The following is a 15,116-nucleotide window of genomic DNA, read 5'->3' on the forward strand; positions in this document are numbered from 1 at the left end:
TTAATATTGGTTCATCTTACGCTAATATTGCCTAATCCTTTTGGTGTCCCAAAATTCCCATCATTTTGGTCATTCTAAAGGTTGGGTCTCTTGGCCTTGTCGACAAGCGAATTGCACATCATTCCCAGCACATCACTAGGGGTTGACCATAAACTGTTGGTAATGGTACACCACAAACGGTTAAGGACTACACAGCCAGGCCAACTGTTCATGGCAACCCTCCACAAGCGCTTGGTGGTTACCAACCAGTTATCATGGCTCAATACAAAGTAACAATACTAGTTGGTGTATACAGTTGATTGCATATATTATAGCATTATTCCCTGATTATGGACTCCAACTGGTTGAAATTCTAATGCATCACCACCAGTTTTGGCTACAAATCAGTTAGATCCGTGCTCTCCTTTTCAAACTCTTATATTTCTCCCCAAGCCCCACGGATGAATGCAGAGAGCTCCGTTCTTTGACTCCGTAGCTTAGAGGGGGAGGTGCTTTTCAAATTTTCAAAATTTGAAGACAATCCAAATACTACAAGGTTGCACGAGCTGAACCACCCCGGTCAGATCAGTTGCCTTTAGAGCTGATTGCCTTGGTTCTTTCTTGAGTTTGCTTCTGCATCACATTGAAACATTCCTATATCATTGTCCATATAGATCTAGTAGCCTCTCACGCTGACTACATGGACATGACTTTGCAACAAGAAAAGAGGCGTTGGTTAGTTGCTTTCAGGACGTAGGCATCAATTTCTTGCAAATAATTTTTAAGGCTCCTATTCAACCTCCTCCCCTTTAATTTTAGGACCATTTTCTAAGGTTAATTACTCCAATACCTCTCCGCTTTTGAGGCATGCAGCCCCCCAGGCTGGCACTAAGTCCATGAGTCAAATATCACTATTATGTATGTGGTGTCTATTGGGATGTCTCTGTATACTATCTACTCCCATCGTCTAGCAATATAATGTAAGACATATTTCAGAAGGTGAAAGCCATTTAAATTAGATTTTGACCATTGACTTCTTTTTCACCATGTCAAATAGCACTATTATGTATGTGGTGTCTATTGGGAACCGCCGTCGGTCAGTTCAAACCTTAGCCAATGGTGTCAATCTAAACCATCGGGCATTACAGGAACGGTTGGCAATTCAATCAAATAGCCGAAGGGATTTGGTTGCACTGTCAGCAACTACGAAACCATCGGGAAATAATATTCTTCCCAACGGGTAGTGGGCGAGTCCTACAAACTCTTGGTTAAAGTTAGGATTCTAGTAGTGGACTAACCAACACAGAGTCACAAACTCAGCCTTCAACTTGCATAGTAATTAAGTAGGACTTTTTCACATAAATCCAGAGCACCAGTGGGCGATATGAAATTGATCAGTTTATTGGTATCTTTTAAGTTACCATTCCAGTAGAAGCCTTGTGGCCGGCGAAAAACAACCTGCAGCTTGCATAAAAATGCATGATAATAAACCTCGTCCGGTGAAATGCTTAGTTCATCGATCCATTAGGCAAACCACGCGTGGGTGGATTAGTGATAAGACATAAAATTATGCCGCCCATGTAGCACTTAGTATCAATTTGGTTAGGGAAATAATATAAAATGACGTCCATCCCCTCGTCATCAAGCCCGCCTCACTGAGACTCTTCGGGTGTATATATGGACCATGGACCTCTACGCACCTCTCATCTAGGGCAACGGGACTACTAGTCTAGTCTCAAGTTGAGAGGCAATCTATAGTACCACGAGGAGCAGCCGCATCGCGGATTCGCGGTCGTCGCCGCTTCCACTCCAAGTGCCAATTCACAGAAGGTAACGTTCCTCCTTTTCACTCCTGATCTTCTTTGCTTCTAGTATGTACTAGCTTGCTTGAGTAATAAAACTTAATAGCAGGATGGCTGTGTGCTGTTATGATGAAATATTAAGAATGTTATTTTTTAAAAAACTTAAGGAGTTCTTTTAACTTATTCCAATATATTTTTCACACTGCACTCAATAATACATACTATCTACCCCCATGAAATGTTAAGGATTCGTAGATAGTCGAGTCAAGTTTAATGACTAAGCTAGATGGGTCTAGTGGATCTTAAAGCTAGAACAGCTAAGGCCCGTTCGGTTCCCAGGGAACCGTTGCCTAGAACGATTCCTAGCCGGATTGCTTGCTTAATTTATATAACCTTTGATCAGCTGGAAAGATTTCTGGATGGATTCCACAAGGAAGAAGGGAGCGAGGCAGCGGCGTGGGGCCACGGCTGGAGGCGCTGCGCGTGGTGGCAGCAAGCAGCACTGCTCGGCCAGCGGGGCTTTCCCGCACAACGGTGCTGGCCCCTCGAGATCCTCCGGCGGCCAAATCGACGAGCCACCGCCCCAAAATCGTCGCCAATTCAAGGTCAGTAGGGCATGGGATGGGTGATGAAGGGGCTGCGGGAAGGGGCTCATCTGCAAGTAAACAGTCAAAGCATGCATGCTCATGGTACTGAAAAGATGTTTCAATTTAAGATCAATCAGTATAGTAATTAGTAAGACATCTGTATATATCTGAGAAAAATATTACAATTTTAAAATGCATTGAAAAATATATACAATTCACTTATATAGGATAAATTCAAAAGACAAGGAAATAATGCCATGTAGCTCATTCTTCTGGTCTGCACAAATTGTTAAAAGTCACACAATTGGGACGTAAATAATGTAAACTGGAATGAACAGTATATCACCAAACGCTACAGTAATATTTGATAATATAAAGAAAAAACCAGAAAAATATTTCAACAAACATATTGTACGCAGTGGCCATATCACAGTAAAATATCTTGGCACGGGACTACAATCCTTGAGAAGCAATCCCGCATTCTTCTACCATTGCTGAACATAATAAAAAATATACAAGATCTCAACACACACACACGTCCAAGGTAGTTACATACAGGAAGAGGCCGAATATTTGGGATGGAGAATTGGGAGGAAGAGCTCACCACGGACATCAAGGATGCAGAAGCCATGCCTTCACCATTCCATGAGCCACATCTCCTATCGTTACATGAACAGATGGCAGATGCAGCCACGTACGACACAAAGCAGCAGCACCCTTGCAAGCCACCTCAAGAAAAGGCCATTGCATCGACAGGAGAAAATGATTGCACAATTCTATGACAGGAGAAAAGCTAATTGAAGTAACAGAAGATTCCATAGCTAGAAAAAGAGCAAGAAATTCATATTATGATAGATGACAGAAGGATCGGCCACATTTGCATTGTGCAAAAAGCAAAATTTCAGAAGCATGGAATTGTTAGTGCAACAGGCACAAAATGTTCAGCAGACTTGATCTGCATTCAGATCAAAATGATAGATTCTGAATAAAAAAGATATTCAGTTTGATCTGCATTCAGATACAAAGTGTGACTCACCCTATCCTTGACGAACTCTTCTCTACTTGAAATACGTTTCTGGTTGCGAGCTGTAGATTCCAACTCATTGGCAAGGTGCTGCTTCCATTCAAACTGGGACATAACTATAAGAAGCACTACTGGCCTCGACACCAACAGAACTTTGAACTTTGTAGCAGATTATGTCCAAAAGAACTCTGAACCGCCTCCAATTACCCATAAATTCTTACATCCACATCAACCATGGCAATACGGAATCCATTTCTCTCACAAATCATTTATTTTCATGTATAGATCATTTGCTGAAAAAAAATATGAAACTATTCATCAGTAGACCATAACTGGTCAGTATTATTTTCTTGCCGATAGTCAATCTTAGAACTTGCAAAAGAATTAAGGTACAAACTGAGTAGCTGAATGCATACCTTGATTTACAACTGGACTTCATTGCAAAATGCAAATCAATATAACAATTGTAACAGAAATTTATCCCTAGAACAGAAGCCCCATTCTTGCAGCTCAAATGTCAAATCTGTGATGTGAGCCCAACCAAATCTTCACTGAATAGCTCACGTTGAGAAGAAGCACTTGAGCACTTGATTTGGAGGAAGCACTACATTTAATCTGGATCTCGATCGCTGGGATGCCGAGGAGAGTGACAGGTTGGAGTAGGAATCGATTTTGCTGAATTACCTGGTGCTTCTGCTTTGCTTAATTACCTTGAGTACTTCATCCACCTGTGAGAGTAGTAGTCAATAACAAATTAATAGTAGAAGCAATCTCTTGTGCACAAAATGCACATAAACATATGCTGCCAGTTAAGAAGCAATTAATAGATAGTAAATCCATCACAATCAGTCACCTTTGAAGATCCATCCAGCACTACTATTCACAATTCAAATTGTCGCAGTACAATATGAAAGAAAGTGAAATAGCAGTGAGATAATTTGTAAGGAAGAATTACCAATTCCTTGAATTGAACAGAGGGTACTAGGCAGTGGGCATGAAAGGAGTTGCTGCTCTGGTTCCTACTTATCTTGGCCTTCATCCAAACGATGTCCAATTCCTTCAGCTGAGTGTACAAAGACAAAAGAAAATTGGCCATGTAGAAATACATGGCAATGTCTAAATAATCATCAAAGTAAATCTTTATCAGTTTCAGTTCTAGAATATATCTGCAGTGTATGCAGCCTGCAGGGAAGCAACAGACACGGCATACTCGATCATAAGGATAATTAATTTACTACCTGCTTAAAACATTTATACGCTGTTTACATGCTCCAAAAAATTATATTGGCTAATAAAACTGAACAAAGGGCTCCTGTTCTGCTTCACCACTGAAGTTGCGTTCACACACCTAAAACCAAAATACAAAATCTCATATGCTTAGGTGGCCATTCTCAGGGTCACTTGTTTTTGTGCCCTATCTTTCCCTAGGTGACAACAATGAAACTCCTAACTCCCAACCAATCATAGTTATCCTGCAAATTGATTGTTATAAAGCGCAAACAAAAGTTATCTTGTGTCTCTATCCAGGGGCGGCCTCGCTTGAGGCCTACTGTGGGCGGTGAGTGCTCCGGGGTGGGTCTTGGCCAGCGTTTACATTATCGATAAATAAAAAAATATTAGAGGTTAGTGATAAACGGGAATATTGGATATATCGGAATTCTATTGGTGATAAAGAAATTTTTTCGGACAAAATTTATTAAAATAAACTCAATTTATGCAGAAATAAATATAGATTCTCTCCGAACTATGCAATTTTAAAAAGACACATAATAATGTATAAAAATGAGGGTAGGGGAATCCGCAAGTAGGACAAAAGTGTACGCTAGCGCTCATAAAATAACAAATAGTGGGGACCACCGATATTTTTGGTGATAAATTAATTCTATCGGACCCTGCAGGCAAAACAGATATATTGAAGTTATGGGAAATCTATCGGTGATAATGTGAACCCTGGTCTTGGCACCCTTTTGTTTTGCTTATACATAAATCTCTTTTCTATCTTTAATGAAAGGCAGAGCTAGCTCCTGCTAGTAACTTGACTGGAGGATACATGGTCAAACCTCAAAAGCAATATACAGCTAAAGAAAAAAATGATATTCTGGGCACTTGGGCAGATTCATGATTTCCTACAAAATAAGAATATTTTTTAGTAAATTACACAGAATCACATAATTCTTCATCAGAGTTAGCCAACAATGCGTAAGTAACCTAACCACACAGGCAAGTACCCTACCCACACATGCTATTCTGTAACTTATGTTTATCCTGTTGTAGGCGCAAAGCAAAATGATCCAGGCATCCAGTTTCTGGAAGAAACGTGTAGAAAATGGCAAAAACTGGCTTACCTCAACGGCTGTATCAACAGCATAGGACGACCTGAGGGTGTCCAGAAGAGGTAGATGCAAATCGGATGTAAATTACCCATCCATACATGCTACCTGCACCACCATCTGCACAAAACCAACACCCATCATATGGCATCGCTTGCATCAGAAATCCTAGGCCGAGCCACCCAATGCAATGGAAGGAAAAAATGGCTCACCTGCGGAATAAGAGATGGAATCGGGCAATTGGCGTTCTCGCATTGCCCTTCGCATCCTCATGCTGTCCAGGAGGCCAGAGATGGACCCAATTTGGATCTGGGGCACAGCTCCATACGAGGTGATGAAGGGGGGAGACGGGCGTGCGAGAGGACTGAGGGGACGGGGGCAGACGCGAGGTCGAGGACTCGAGGCGTCGGGGCTTGGGGTCGGGGGTGAGGGCAGATAGCGCGAGGGAGGCGGGGGCGGGGGCCGTTAGATCTGGGTGAGTAAGGAGGGAGAAGATACGAGATGAGATCTGGACGGTACGATTTCATAGTGTTAAATTTCTGAGTGTATAGATTGGCATGGACGGAGTAAAGGACATCTCTTTTGGAATTATAAGTATCTTACGGTTTACTGTAATCCAAAATATAAAATAAAGCACGACATAAATGATAGTATAAATAGGAGCATGAACATTTGTGTCTATAACAATGAACATAAAGCATGCGATGGAAATAACAGAAAACAAGTAATGAACCGAAAAATTCATAAGAAAGTACCCTGCAGTGGGGCCAGTGTCGGCCCTATTCGGTGTAGTCGATCGAAGTCGATGTCGTGCAGATGTTCGCCGTGCAATTGCACCTCCAGGAAGAAGAGGTGTGCAGCAAGTAATCGCGTAGATGCGCTCCCCAAAAGCATGATCGCCCTTCTGCTCCTCAGGTGCAGAGTCTCAGGCAAGGGTGCAGCTTTGGAGGCTTGATCTCCCGGTGTGTTCCTGTGCATACAAGTTGCCGGGACGAAGAAGCAAAACGCAGCGTAACAGTGGTTCCGGTTCTGGTAGTAGTTGTGTGTTATGCACGGAAGACTGAGAAGGAGAGTCTCTCTAATAGGCACATTAAGACCTTTGAGTGTCTAGATTAATGTAGTTGATACGGGCCATCAGAAGACCAGTTACTAGTAATGGTCAGCCATTCAAGCATCGCAGTTTACTAGTCACTTAAGCATAGTTGGTTACTCGTCACTAATTTCCATCAACTAATATGCCACACCCATTAAAGTTGGTTTTATTCTTTTTGTAACTGCCACCACTAATGGGTCTTGGAATTTATTTGATCAATTAAATAATGGGCCAACAACCTAATTATTCTAGCAATCCCCACCAAATTCCATGGCTCATTTAGGAATTTGTTCGACTGCTGTTGGATATACCGGTGTTTTGGTGGAGACCTGATTAAGATTGAACATCAACCTAGAGTTTAAGCTACATTTATCCACAATTGTACAATGGACTATGTCTTGAATTGCCAATTTTGTGCGAACAAGTTTCACTTTGGTTCATTACCGATACTAGGCTACAAAATGCATACCCTCTAGTTGAAGCATATAAGTCATACTTGTGGGCTTTTTCATGAGTTTCTAGGGATTACCCAATCTCATAGACTGTGACTATCAGTCAACTCATATAGGTGTGTTCTTCAAAAGATGTTTCTGTAGGTTAACATCTTTGCTTAAGATAAGCCACTCGGATCACATTAAGGTGTTTATCAACCTACCATGCAGATTTAGGAGCGATTGCATCTCCAACGGAGTAGGTTCGTACAATAGTACACTCCTAAGTTAGTCAACAGCTTGTTTCGTCATTCTAGTTCACGGGATTTTCGATCAAATAGAATAGGTTACCACTATGACAACTCTCGTGTGGGTCTCATTCCCATCTCCCTCGATGCCTCATCTATCACATTTCGTGAAAGACCTTTCGTGAATTGATCTGCAAGATTCTTAGCTGTTTGGACATAGTTCAATGCTATCACTCCAGAGTTTCTCATCTTTCTGACAGACTTCAACCGCCTCTTCAAATGCCTTGATGACTTCATGTTATCCTTAGAACTTTTCACCTTAGCAATCATTGTTTGATTATTACAGTTCATTAGGATAGTCGGTATCAATTTCTCAATAACCGGCAAATCCATCAAGAGATCATGAAGCCATTCAGCCTCAATTTGTGGTGGTATCTCGTGCTGTGAGTTCTGCTTCCATTGTTGACCTCGTTAAGATGGTCCGCTTGCAAGACTTCCAAGAAACAGCGCCACCTCCAAGTGTGAACACATATCCACTTGTGACTTTTGTCTCATTAGCATCTGATATCCAATTTGAGTCATTGTAGCTTTCCAGTACCCTAGGATACCTAGCATAGTGAAATTCATAACTCGCGGTGCCTATTTGATAATGCATTACTCTCTCAAGAGCACTCCAGTGATCATCTCTGGGATTTGAAAAAAATCTGCTGAATTTGCTCACAGCAAACGAGATGTCAGGCCTTGTAGAACTAGCTAAATACATTAGCGAGCTAATGATTTAAGAATATCCCAATTGGTCCCTTGTGATCCTTCGATTTTTCCGCAATATCACACTAGTATCATAAGGCTTGGGAGTAGGCTTGTAGTCACTATAACCAAAGCGACTCAAGATTTTCTCCACATAATGAGATTGCAGAAGTGTGACCCCACCATTGCCTTCTCTCAGTAGCTTAGTGTTCAAAATTACATCAGCGACTCTCATGTCTTTCATCTCAAAGCTTTGAAACAAGAATCTCTTAACATCCTCAATCACATTGCGATTAGTACCAAAGATCAATATGTCATCAACATACAAACACAAGATCACTCCTTCTCCCTCACCAAAGCGGTACTACACACTTGTCAGCTTCGTGCACAACAAAGTCGACTGACGTGAGAGTCTTGTCAAACTTCTTATGCCATTGCTTATGAGCTTGTTTCAGGCCATACAAAGATTTTAACAACTTGCACACCTTTCCTTCATGACCTTGTACTATATAACCATCAGGCTGATCCATGTAAATTTCCTCATCCAACTCTCCGTTAAGGAAAGTTGTCTTAACATCCATTTAATGGACGAGAAGACCTTGTGAGGCAGCCAAGGATAGTAGTACTCAAATCATGGTCAATCTGGCAACTGGTGAGTAAGTATCAAAGTAATCTTCGCCTTCTTCCTAGGTATAACCCTTAGCCATAGGCCTTGCCTTGTACTTTTCAATAGTGCCATCAGACCTAAGCTTCTTCTTAAACACCCACTTGCATCCTACAGGTTTGCACCCGTATGGATGATCAACAACCTCCCAAGTCCCATTAGACATTATGGAATTCATCTCACTTCTGATTGCTTCCTTCCAATAGTCAGCATCAAGAGATTCATAAGCCTCCGCAATGGTTCTTGGAGTGTCATCTGCAAGGTACACAATGAAGTCATCACCAAAAGACTTTGCAGTCCTTCATATCTTGCTCTTTCGAGTCCCTTCATTGTCATCCTTCTCATGATTCTCCTCAAGTGGTTGTTCAAAGTGTACTATTGTATCATTACATTCAGGGGAATTAACAAATTCTTGATTAGAACTGCTAGATGTTTCTTTCATAGGAATATTATTCTCAAAGAACGTGACATCTCTGGACTCCATGATTGTACCAACATGCATGTCCAGTAGTCCAGATTTAATTATCAAGAATCTATATCCGACACTATAAAAGGTATAGCTTAGAAAGACACAATCAACTATTTTTGGTTCGAGCTTGCGCTTCTTAGCGGTACATTAACCTTTGCCAAGCAACCCTAAGTACGTAAGTATGAGAGTGTTAATATTTTATTTTCCCATTTTTCGAATAGTGTCTTCTCTTTGTTTTTGATAGGAATTTTATTAAGAGTATGACAAGCAGTCAACATGGCTTCAACTTAGACTCAGAATTCTTTATTAATTATTAAAATGATTGTTTCAGTCTTTAAACTTCTCCACACATATCAATTTAGTCCTTCATCATACATGTTTTGCCATGTGGGTACACCTCATCAGCAACTTAACATCCAGTCAGTTATGATGCTACTAAATCCGATAGTTAGCACGCCAGGTAGGGGTGATTGTGAGATCCTCCCTTGCGAGCTCGATGGCATCCCGCCCCGACGTTGTTTTACCTCCGAGCATGCATGTGGATTCCGACTCCACCGCATCTTCCATCGACTCGGCGCTCATCAGCAGCCTACCATCCGTTGGATCAACTCCGATGGAGGAAAACCTCAACCCGATGATCATCATGCCGCTTGCCCAGCAAGTCAGCGATCTCTCTCTATGAAAGGATTCCAAGCAAGCTGCAATCCACCCACCCACGCGAAAAAGTTATTATGTTTTTCTATAAATCTATTCAAAGTTGGAGAAATTTAACTTATGGCTTGGATTTTTAAAGGAGGGAGTTCTGGAGTAACTGAATCAAAATTCCATTTGTTAGGACTGAGTTAATCCTATTTAAATTGAGAAACTAGTCCATCTAGCTCGATAGGAATTATAATATTGTGCGAAAAAATACTACCATTTGGAGAGCCTCGGATTTATCATACATGCGTAATAATATCTCTTTTTGTGAAAAAATTCTGTAGATAGAAGCTATGCTTTTGTTTTGTCATCTTTGTGTGTGTGTGTGAACCAATATATATTACTAGAAAATACGCTAAAAATAGGGACATCTATATTAGGCTGAAAAAACATGTTGGTAGAAATGACATGGAATAAGCCATTGAAGAAAAAATGCCAACGATTTTCCATAATAGGCATTTACATTTAACTAATATTGAATTTCACACATGCACGACATAAATATGTTTTGGCATTGTGGTTACCTGTAGTAGCGAACGGGCCTTTAGCTGAGTTGGATAGATGGCCTCAGTAGCACTCCTAAAGTCCTAGGTTCGACTCCACGTGGAATCGACTTTCAGGTTGGGGTTAAAACAATTCCCTCATCTGGAATCGACTTTCAGACTGGGGTTAAAACAATTCCCTCATCTTTCACTATAATGAAAGCATAGGTCAAGGTCCAGCCTGAGTCATAACTGTGATTGGTTTGGGCCCTCCTACTTGGGCGTAGTTGCAGTGGTAGTTTCACAAGGGTTACAGGCCCCTGTGTAAAGGTGGGGTAGAGGTTCGGGATTTTTTTCACTTGTGTGAGAAGGTCTTTTCTTAAAAAAAAGTCCAGAGGCTGTCTTACACCCCCTAGGTCGAGTGGTTCACTGTAGTATAAAGTGGATGTTCTTGTGTAGCCGCTTGTACATTGCATTTAGAGGGTAGAAAGGTTATTTTACGAACCGTAGCTCATGGACGAAATACGTGGGGGAAGGACTAATTAAACTAAACCGTGTGGAGAAGTTTGAATACTGAAACGGTTTGTTTTTGTAGCTGATGGATAAAACTGAACCTGGTAGAAAGTTTAAGGACAAAAACACAGCTATTTTCTTTGAAAATTAGAATTTTTTTTCGAACAATAAAAAACAGCTATTCTGCCAAAGATATTTATTATCACCTTCCTTCTTGTTTTAACTAAATTCCCGTTATGCAGGTCAAAAATGTAGAGTACACCATCGGAGATGCATTGTCGTTCACTGAGTTTATAATGGATCTACGTCGCATCCTCGCTGAGCACAACAAAGACCGCGAGGACATCTTGGACAGAATCGAATTAGAAAATCTCCAATCCAGCCGACAACACCCAGTGCTCGCTAAGCTGCATGGTGAACCGTGGTCGTGGCTTCACGTCAAGTTGCAAGTGAAAACGAGGTGGACTACAACCCTAATCATGCGGGTTGACAGCTTATACGTATGTGGCTTCATGGACCAAAATGGAAAATTGTACAGGCTTATCGACAGCAAAACTGCAAGCGAAGCCATTATCCCGCGACGACACCATAATGATATCGAAGACCTAGATTGGACCGTCAGTTACAAATCCATGCTGGGAGCCACCGACGATGAAATTGTGCACAAACTGACCAACGCGGGTCTGGGTCGTGACTTCGCTATGAAGGCCGTGCGCAGGCTGTCAGGCCCCAGGCACCCAAATGATGAGGTGACTGGTATGACAAACGGCAAGCTGGCACTGGGGGGCCTGATCGTCCTGGTCTGCGAGTCCGCAAGGTTGAATCCTCTCCACGACTCCTTTGCACGTGGGTGGAGCACCGGCGACGGATTCAGTGAGGAACTGATGCGTAAATACGTGTGGGGCTATTATGGGAAGACGTCAGGCAAGCTACGGAAGTGGAAGAGTGAAAACTATGCCAACTTGAATCCCATTCCGCAGCTACAAGCCATGCACCTCGTGCTCAACGCACCTCCATTCCAGTCATGCACCGGCCATGGCCGACCCCTGGTGGAGCTGTTGGCCGTGCATGCCAATCTTAGTGTCGTTGACACGAAAATCATCGTCTTCGACGGGAAACGTGGCCAGATCATCTACAAGCACGCGAAGCAAGGAGAAGAGGTATATATATCATGCCTAATGTCTGGTATCCATCCATATAAATCTTTTCACATCCAAGCATGCATATATATTATATTAATCGATCAGTGCTTGCATGCAGGGACGAATGGTGGATTTGGTGCTGACTGGACCCTACAGAGGCATCTCAGCGTACGCGAGCTTCACCATCAAAGTTGACATCCCAAAAGCCAATCCCGCCAGATTCGAATGGGATTGCTATGACCAAAGTAACGCCGACAAAGTGGATGCCGTGAACCCCTCCTACGGCGAGATCAAAGATAAGGACGGCAAGCTACTAGCAGAGGTCACCTACGCGGTGATGTCCGACGCCCTGGAGGCCACTGTGCAGCAGGTCATGCTGAGGCTCAAGGATGGGCACACTCTCAATGACGTCCATGGTGAAATCAAAGCGCGCATCGATGGTTTCAAAGTCGGTAGCATCCTATTCAAACCGACACAAGGGGCAGGTCAGTGTTTCTCCCCCGCCGGCGACTCGTGGTTCCTTCTTCAGCTGGCGAGGAATGTGGTTGCGGTGCCATGTGGTAAGGTGCTCCACATAGAGGTGGACCTGAAGACGGAAGCTTCCAACGACCAGGGGCCCATGCCTTTGGAAGTTAATCTCAAATTTGACAATGGAACTTTGAGTCAAAGTAGCCTAGACGACAACGGCAACGAAGTTAAAGTTGACATCGCCTGGTACCCGGAGGTAAACATTGAATAGACTAGCGAGCAGAGCACTAGCTGCTGCACCGGACATGCATGGAAGACCATTTCCACTTTCTCCTTTTTTTAAACGAATAGTCATATCCTCCATTTGATCTATTATTATATTATACTACAGATCCATTTTAACTAAATTCACATACTGCAGGTCAAAGAGATGTCTAGGAATGTAGCGACATTCCCCATCGAAGATGTAGCGACATTCGAGAGATCCATAACGACACTACGTCGCACTCTAGCCAACAACCCAGACAGCGGGGATATCTTGGATAGCCTCCCCTCCACGCTGCAAGAACACCCACTGCTCGCCAGGAATTGTCGTGCGAGGTGGCTTCGCATCAAGCTTCAAGTGGCGGGTGAGGAAGGAATGTCGTCGGCAACCCTATTTGTTCAGGACAACAATTTGTACTGCCTGGGCTTCATGAACCAGAACGAAGTTTGTTACGAGCTTAGCAACCCAAGAGACTGGAAGCTCCCATCACAATACAACGCAGTACCTCTAGACTGGGGCCTCACGTACGAGAGCATACTGAACGTCAGAGATGAGGAAGTCGAGGGAAGACTGGATTCAATGAGGCTGGGCAAGACTTTCGCGGCCGACGCCGTGCGCGTGCTGTCGCGCTTCTCTCCAGATGAGGCGGATGGTGACGACGCCAGTGCCAGGCGGGCACTGGCAGGCCTGATCGTCATGGTATGCGAGTCCGCAAGGATGAATCCTCTCCACAAGACGATTGCAGATGGCTGGAACACCGGCGCGCGATTCACCAAGCAACTGATGGCCTACATAGAGCATTGGGAGCTCATATCAATAGCTCTGCTGGACTGGAAGGATGAAAGGTACGGCAGATGGACCATGGACCCGAAACTAGCGGACATCACCGGAGTCAAGGGCCCAACGGATGCACTAGACGTCATCCACCTCGTGCGCAACTTTACGGTCGAGGAGAGGGAACTACAGCTTAGCTACGGGAGCTAACCTGCAGGTTGGAACCGTGCAAAATGTCGCCGCGCCACATCAGTATGTTTTTTTTCCCCTTTTCTTTGTAACAGATCATGTCAACGTGCATTGGGTTGATCATTTTCGTGCCCGGCGAACTCTTGTGTGCCGTGTCGCCGTGCCTCCTTGATTTTCGTTCTTTCTCAGCTTTCCTTGTTCCGTTTGTCATTTATATAACTCCAGTGTTATAGCTTGTTAGGGTGTAGAGGGCTCCCTTGTACCATGTTCTCCCTCATGTTTGTAACGTCAACTATGTTATGTTGGTTCCGTTCACTGGTGATGTCCCTTGTTCCATGGTGATGAGCTCTTCTGGTTCCTTCCTCACGTGGAACGTGCGCAGTCTTGGCCAGGATAAGAAGTGCAGCGAGGTCCATACCGAGCTCACACTATGCCAAAAACGATTTGTGATGACACATGGATTTTTGGTTGCTAGCAAGCCTAAGTACCACCCGCCACCACAAAGGAACCTAGGATGCATTTGTGCTGGCGGGTGACATAAGCGCCCATCAGCACGTACAAATGGAGGCAATTTGTGCTAACGGGTGCTTATGTTACCCGCCACCACAAATGCTTTTTTTGATTTACATCAATGAGAAGGGTTAAAACTACTTAACTAGTTAAAAACTTTATCCTACATACCATAAGATATTTGTAATATGCATTACACTAGGTATGTGTACTTGTGTAGGAGTTTCAAAAAATTTAGAAGTAATTTACTATTTTTAAGGTTTAAATTATCTTAAGCAAGTTTATTGAAATTAATTGATATTCAAACTAAATTTTCACAAGTAAGATTAAAAAGTTCAAATTAATTGGTGTTAAAGGCACATGTTCTATTTTAGTTCAAATCATGAAAGTACATGAAAGATTCATAACATTAATTGGCATATTTACCACTTCTATTAAAGCCTTTTGTGAAAAACAATTCTAAATTATCTAAATATGGTCCGAAAGTTCTATAAATTGGTAGGGAGTCATTTTGTGGTCCACAACCCTAGCATCAAAGTTTCAATATGTTAGGAAGAAATTGGACTAAACATTATTCACAAATGTGTACTTCATTTATAACATTTCATATAACTCAAGTCGAACTTTGAGCTTGTCAACTAACTCATAAAAAAATTATCATATATATTTCAATATAATTTTTACATGCACGAGACTATAT

General features: G+C 42.6%; 1 protein-coding gene and 1 long non-coding RNA gene across 2 annotated transcripts; one reads left to right on the forward strand and one right to left on the reverse strand.

Annotated features, from left to right (window-relative positions):
* The first annotated feature begins 1,698 nt into the window (after window positions 1–1,698).
* LOC111258181 lies at window positions 1,699–14,228 on the forward strand. The gene is made up of 5 exons (XM_022829028.1): window positions 1,699–1,809; window positions 2,185–2,386; window positions 11,311–12,228; window positions 12,329–12,934; window positions 13,100–14,228. Exons 2-5 carry the CDS (start codon window positions 2,201–2,203, stop codon window positions 13,925–13,927), a joined length of 2,538 nt encoding a protein of 845 aa, XP_022684763.1. The 5' UTR covers window positions 1,699–1,809; window positions 2,185–2,200; the 3' UTR covers window positions 13,928–14,228.
* LOC111258182 lies at window positions 2,742–6,111 on the reverse strand. The gene is made up of 6 exons (XR_002678787.1): window positions 5,935–6,111; window positions 5,738–5,842; window positions 4,348–5,518; window positions 3,809–4,120; window positions 3,405–3,685; window positions 2,742–3,144 (listed from the first exon to the last, which is right to left on the reverse strand). It is a non-coding gene; the product is annotated as an uncharacterized LOC111258182 (long non-coding RNA).
* Window positions 14,229–15,116: the final 888 nt, after the last annotated feature.

The sequence above is a fragment of the Setaria italica genome, chromosome VIII, assembly GCF_000263155.2.
Source record: "Setaria italica strain Yugu1 chromosome VIII, Setaria_italica_v2.0, whole genome shotgun sequence".
Classification (NCBI taxonomy): domain Eukaryota; kingdom Viridiplantae; phylum Streptophyta; class Magnoliopsida; order Poales; family Poaceae; genus Setaria; species Setaria italica.

Excerpts from the sequence above, each read along its gene's own strand:
- LOC111258181 (XM_022829028.1), top strand. The coding sequence starts at position 2,201 with ATGGATTCCACAAGGAAGAAGGGAGCGAGGCAGCGGCGTGGGGCCACG. Across the intron at positions 2,387-11,310 it reads AAAATCGTCGCCAATTCAAG|GTCAAAAATGTAGAGTACAC; the intron begins GTCAGTAGGGCA and ends CCCGTTATGCAG. Across the intron at positions 12,229-12,328 it reads ACGCGAAGCAAGGAGAAGAG|GGACGAATGGTGGATTTGGT; the intron begins GTATATATATCA and ends GCTTGCATGCAG.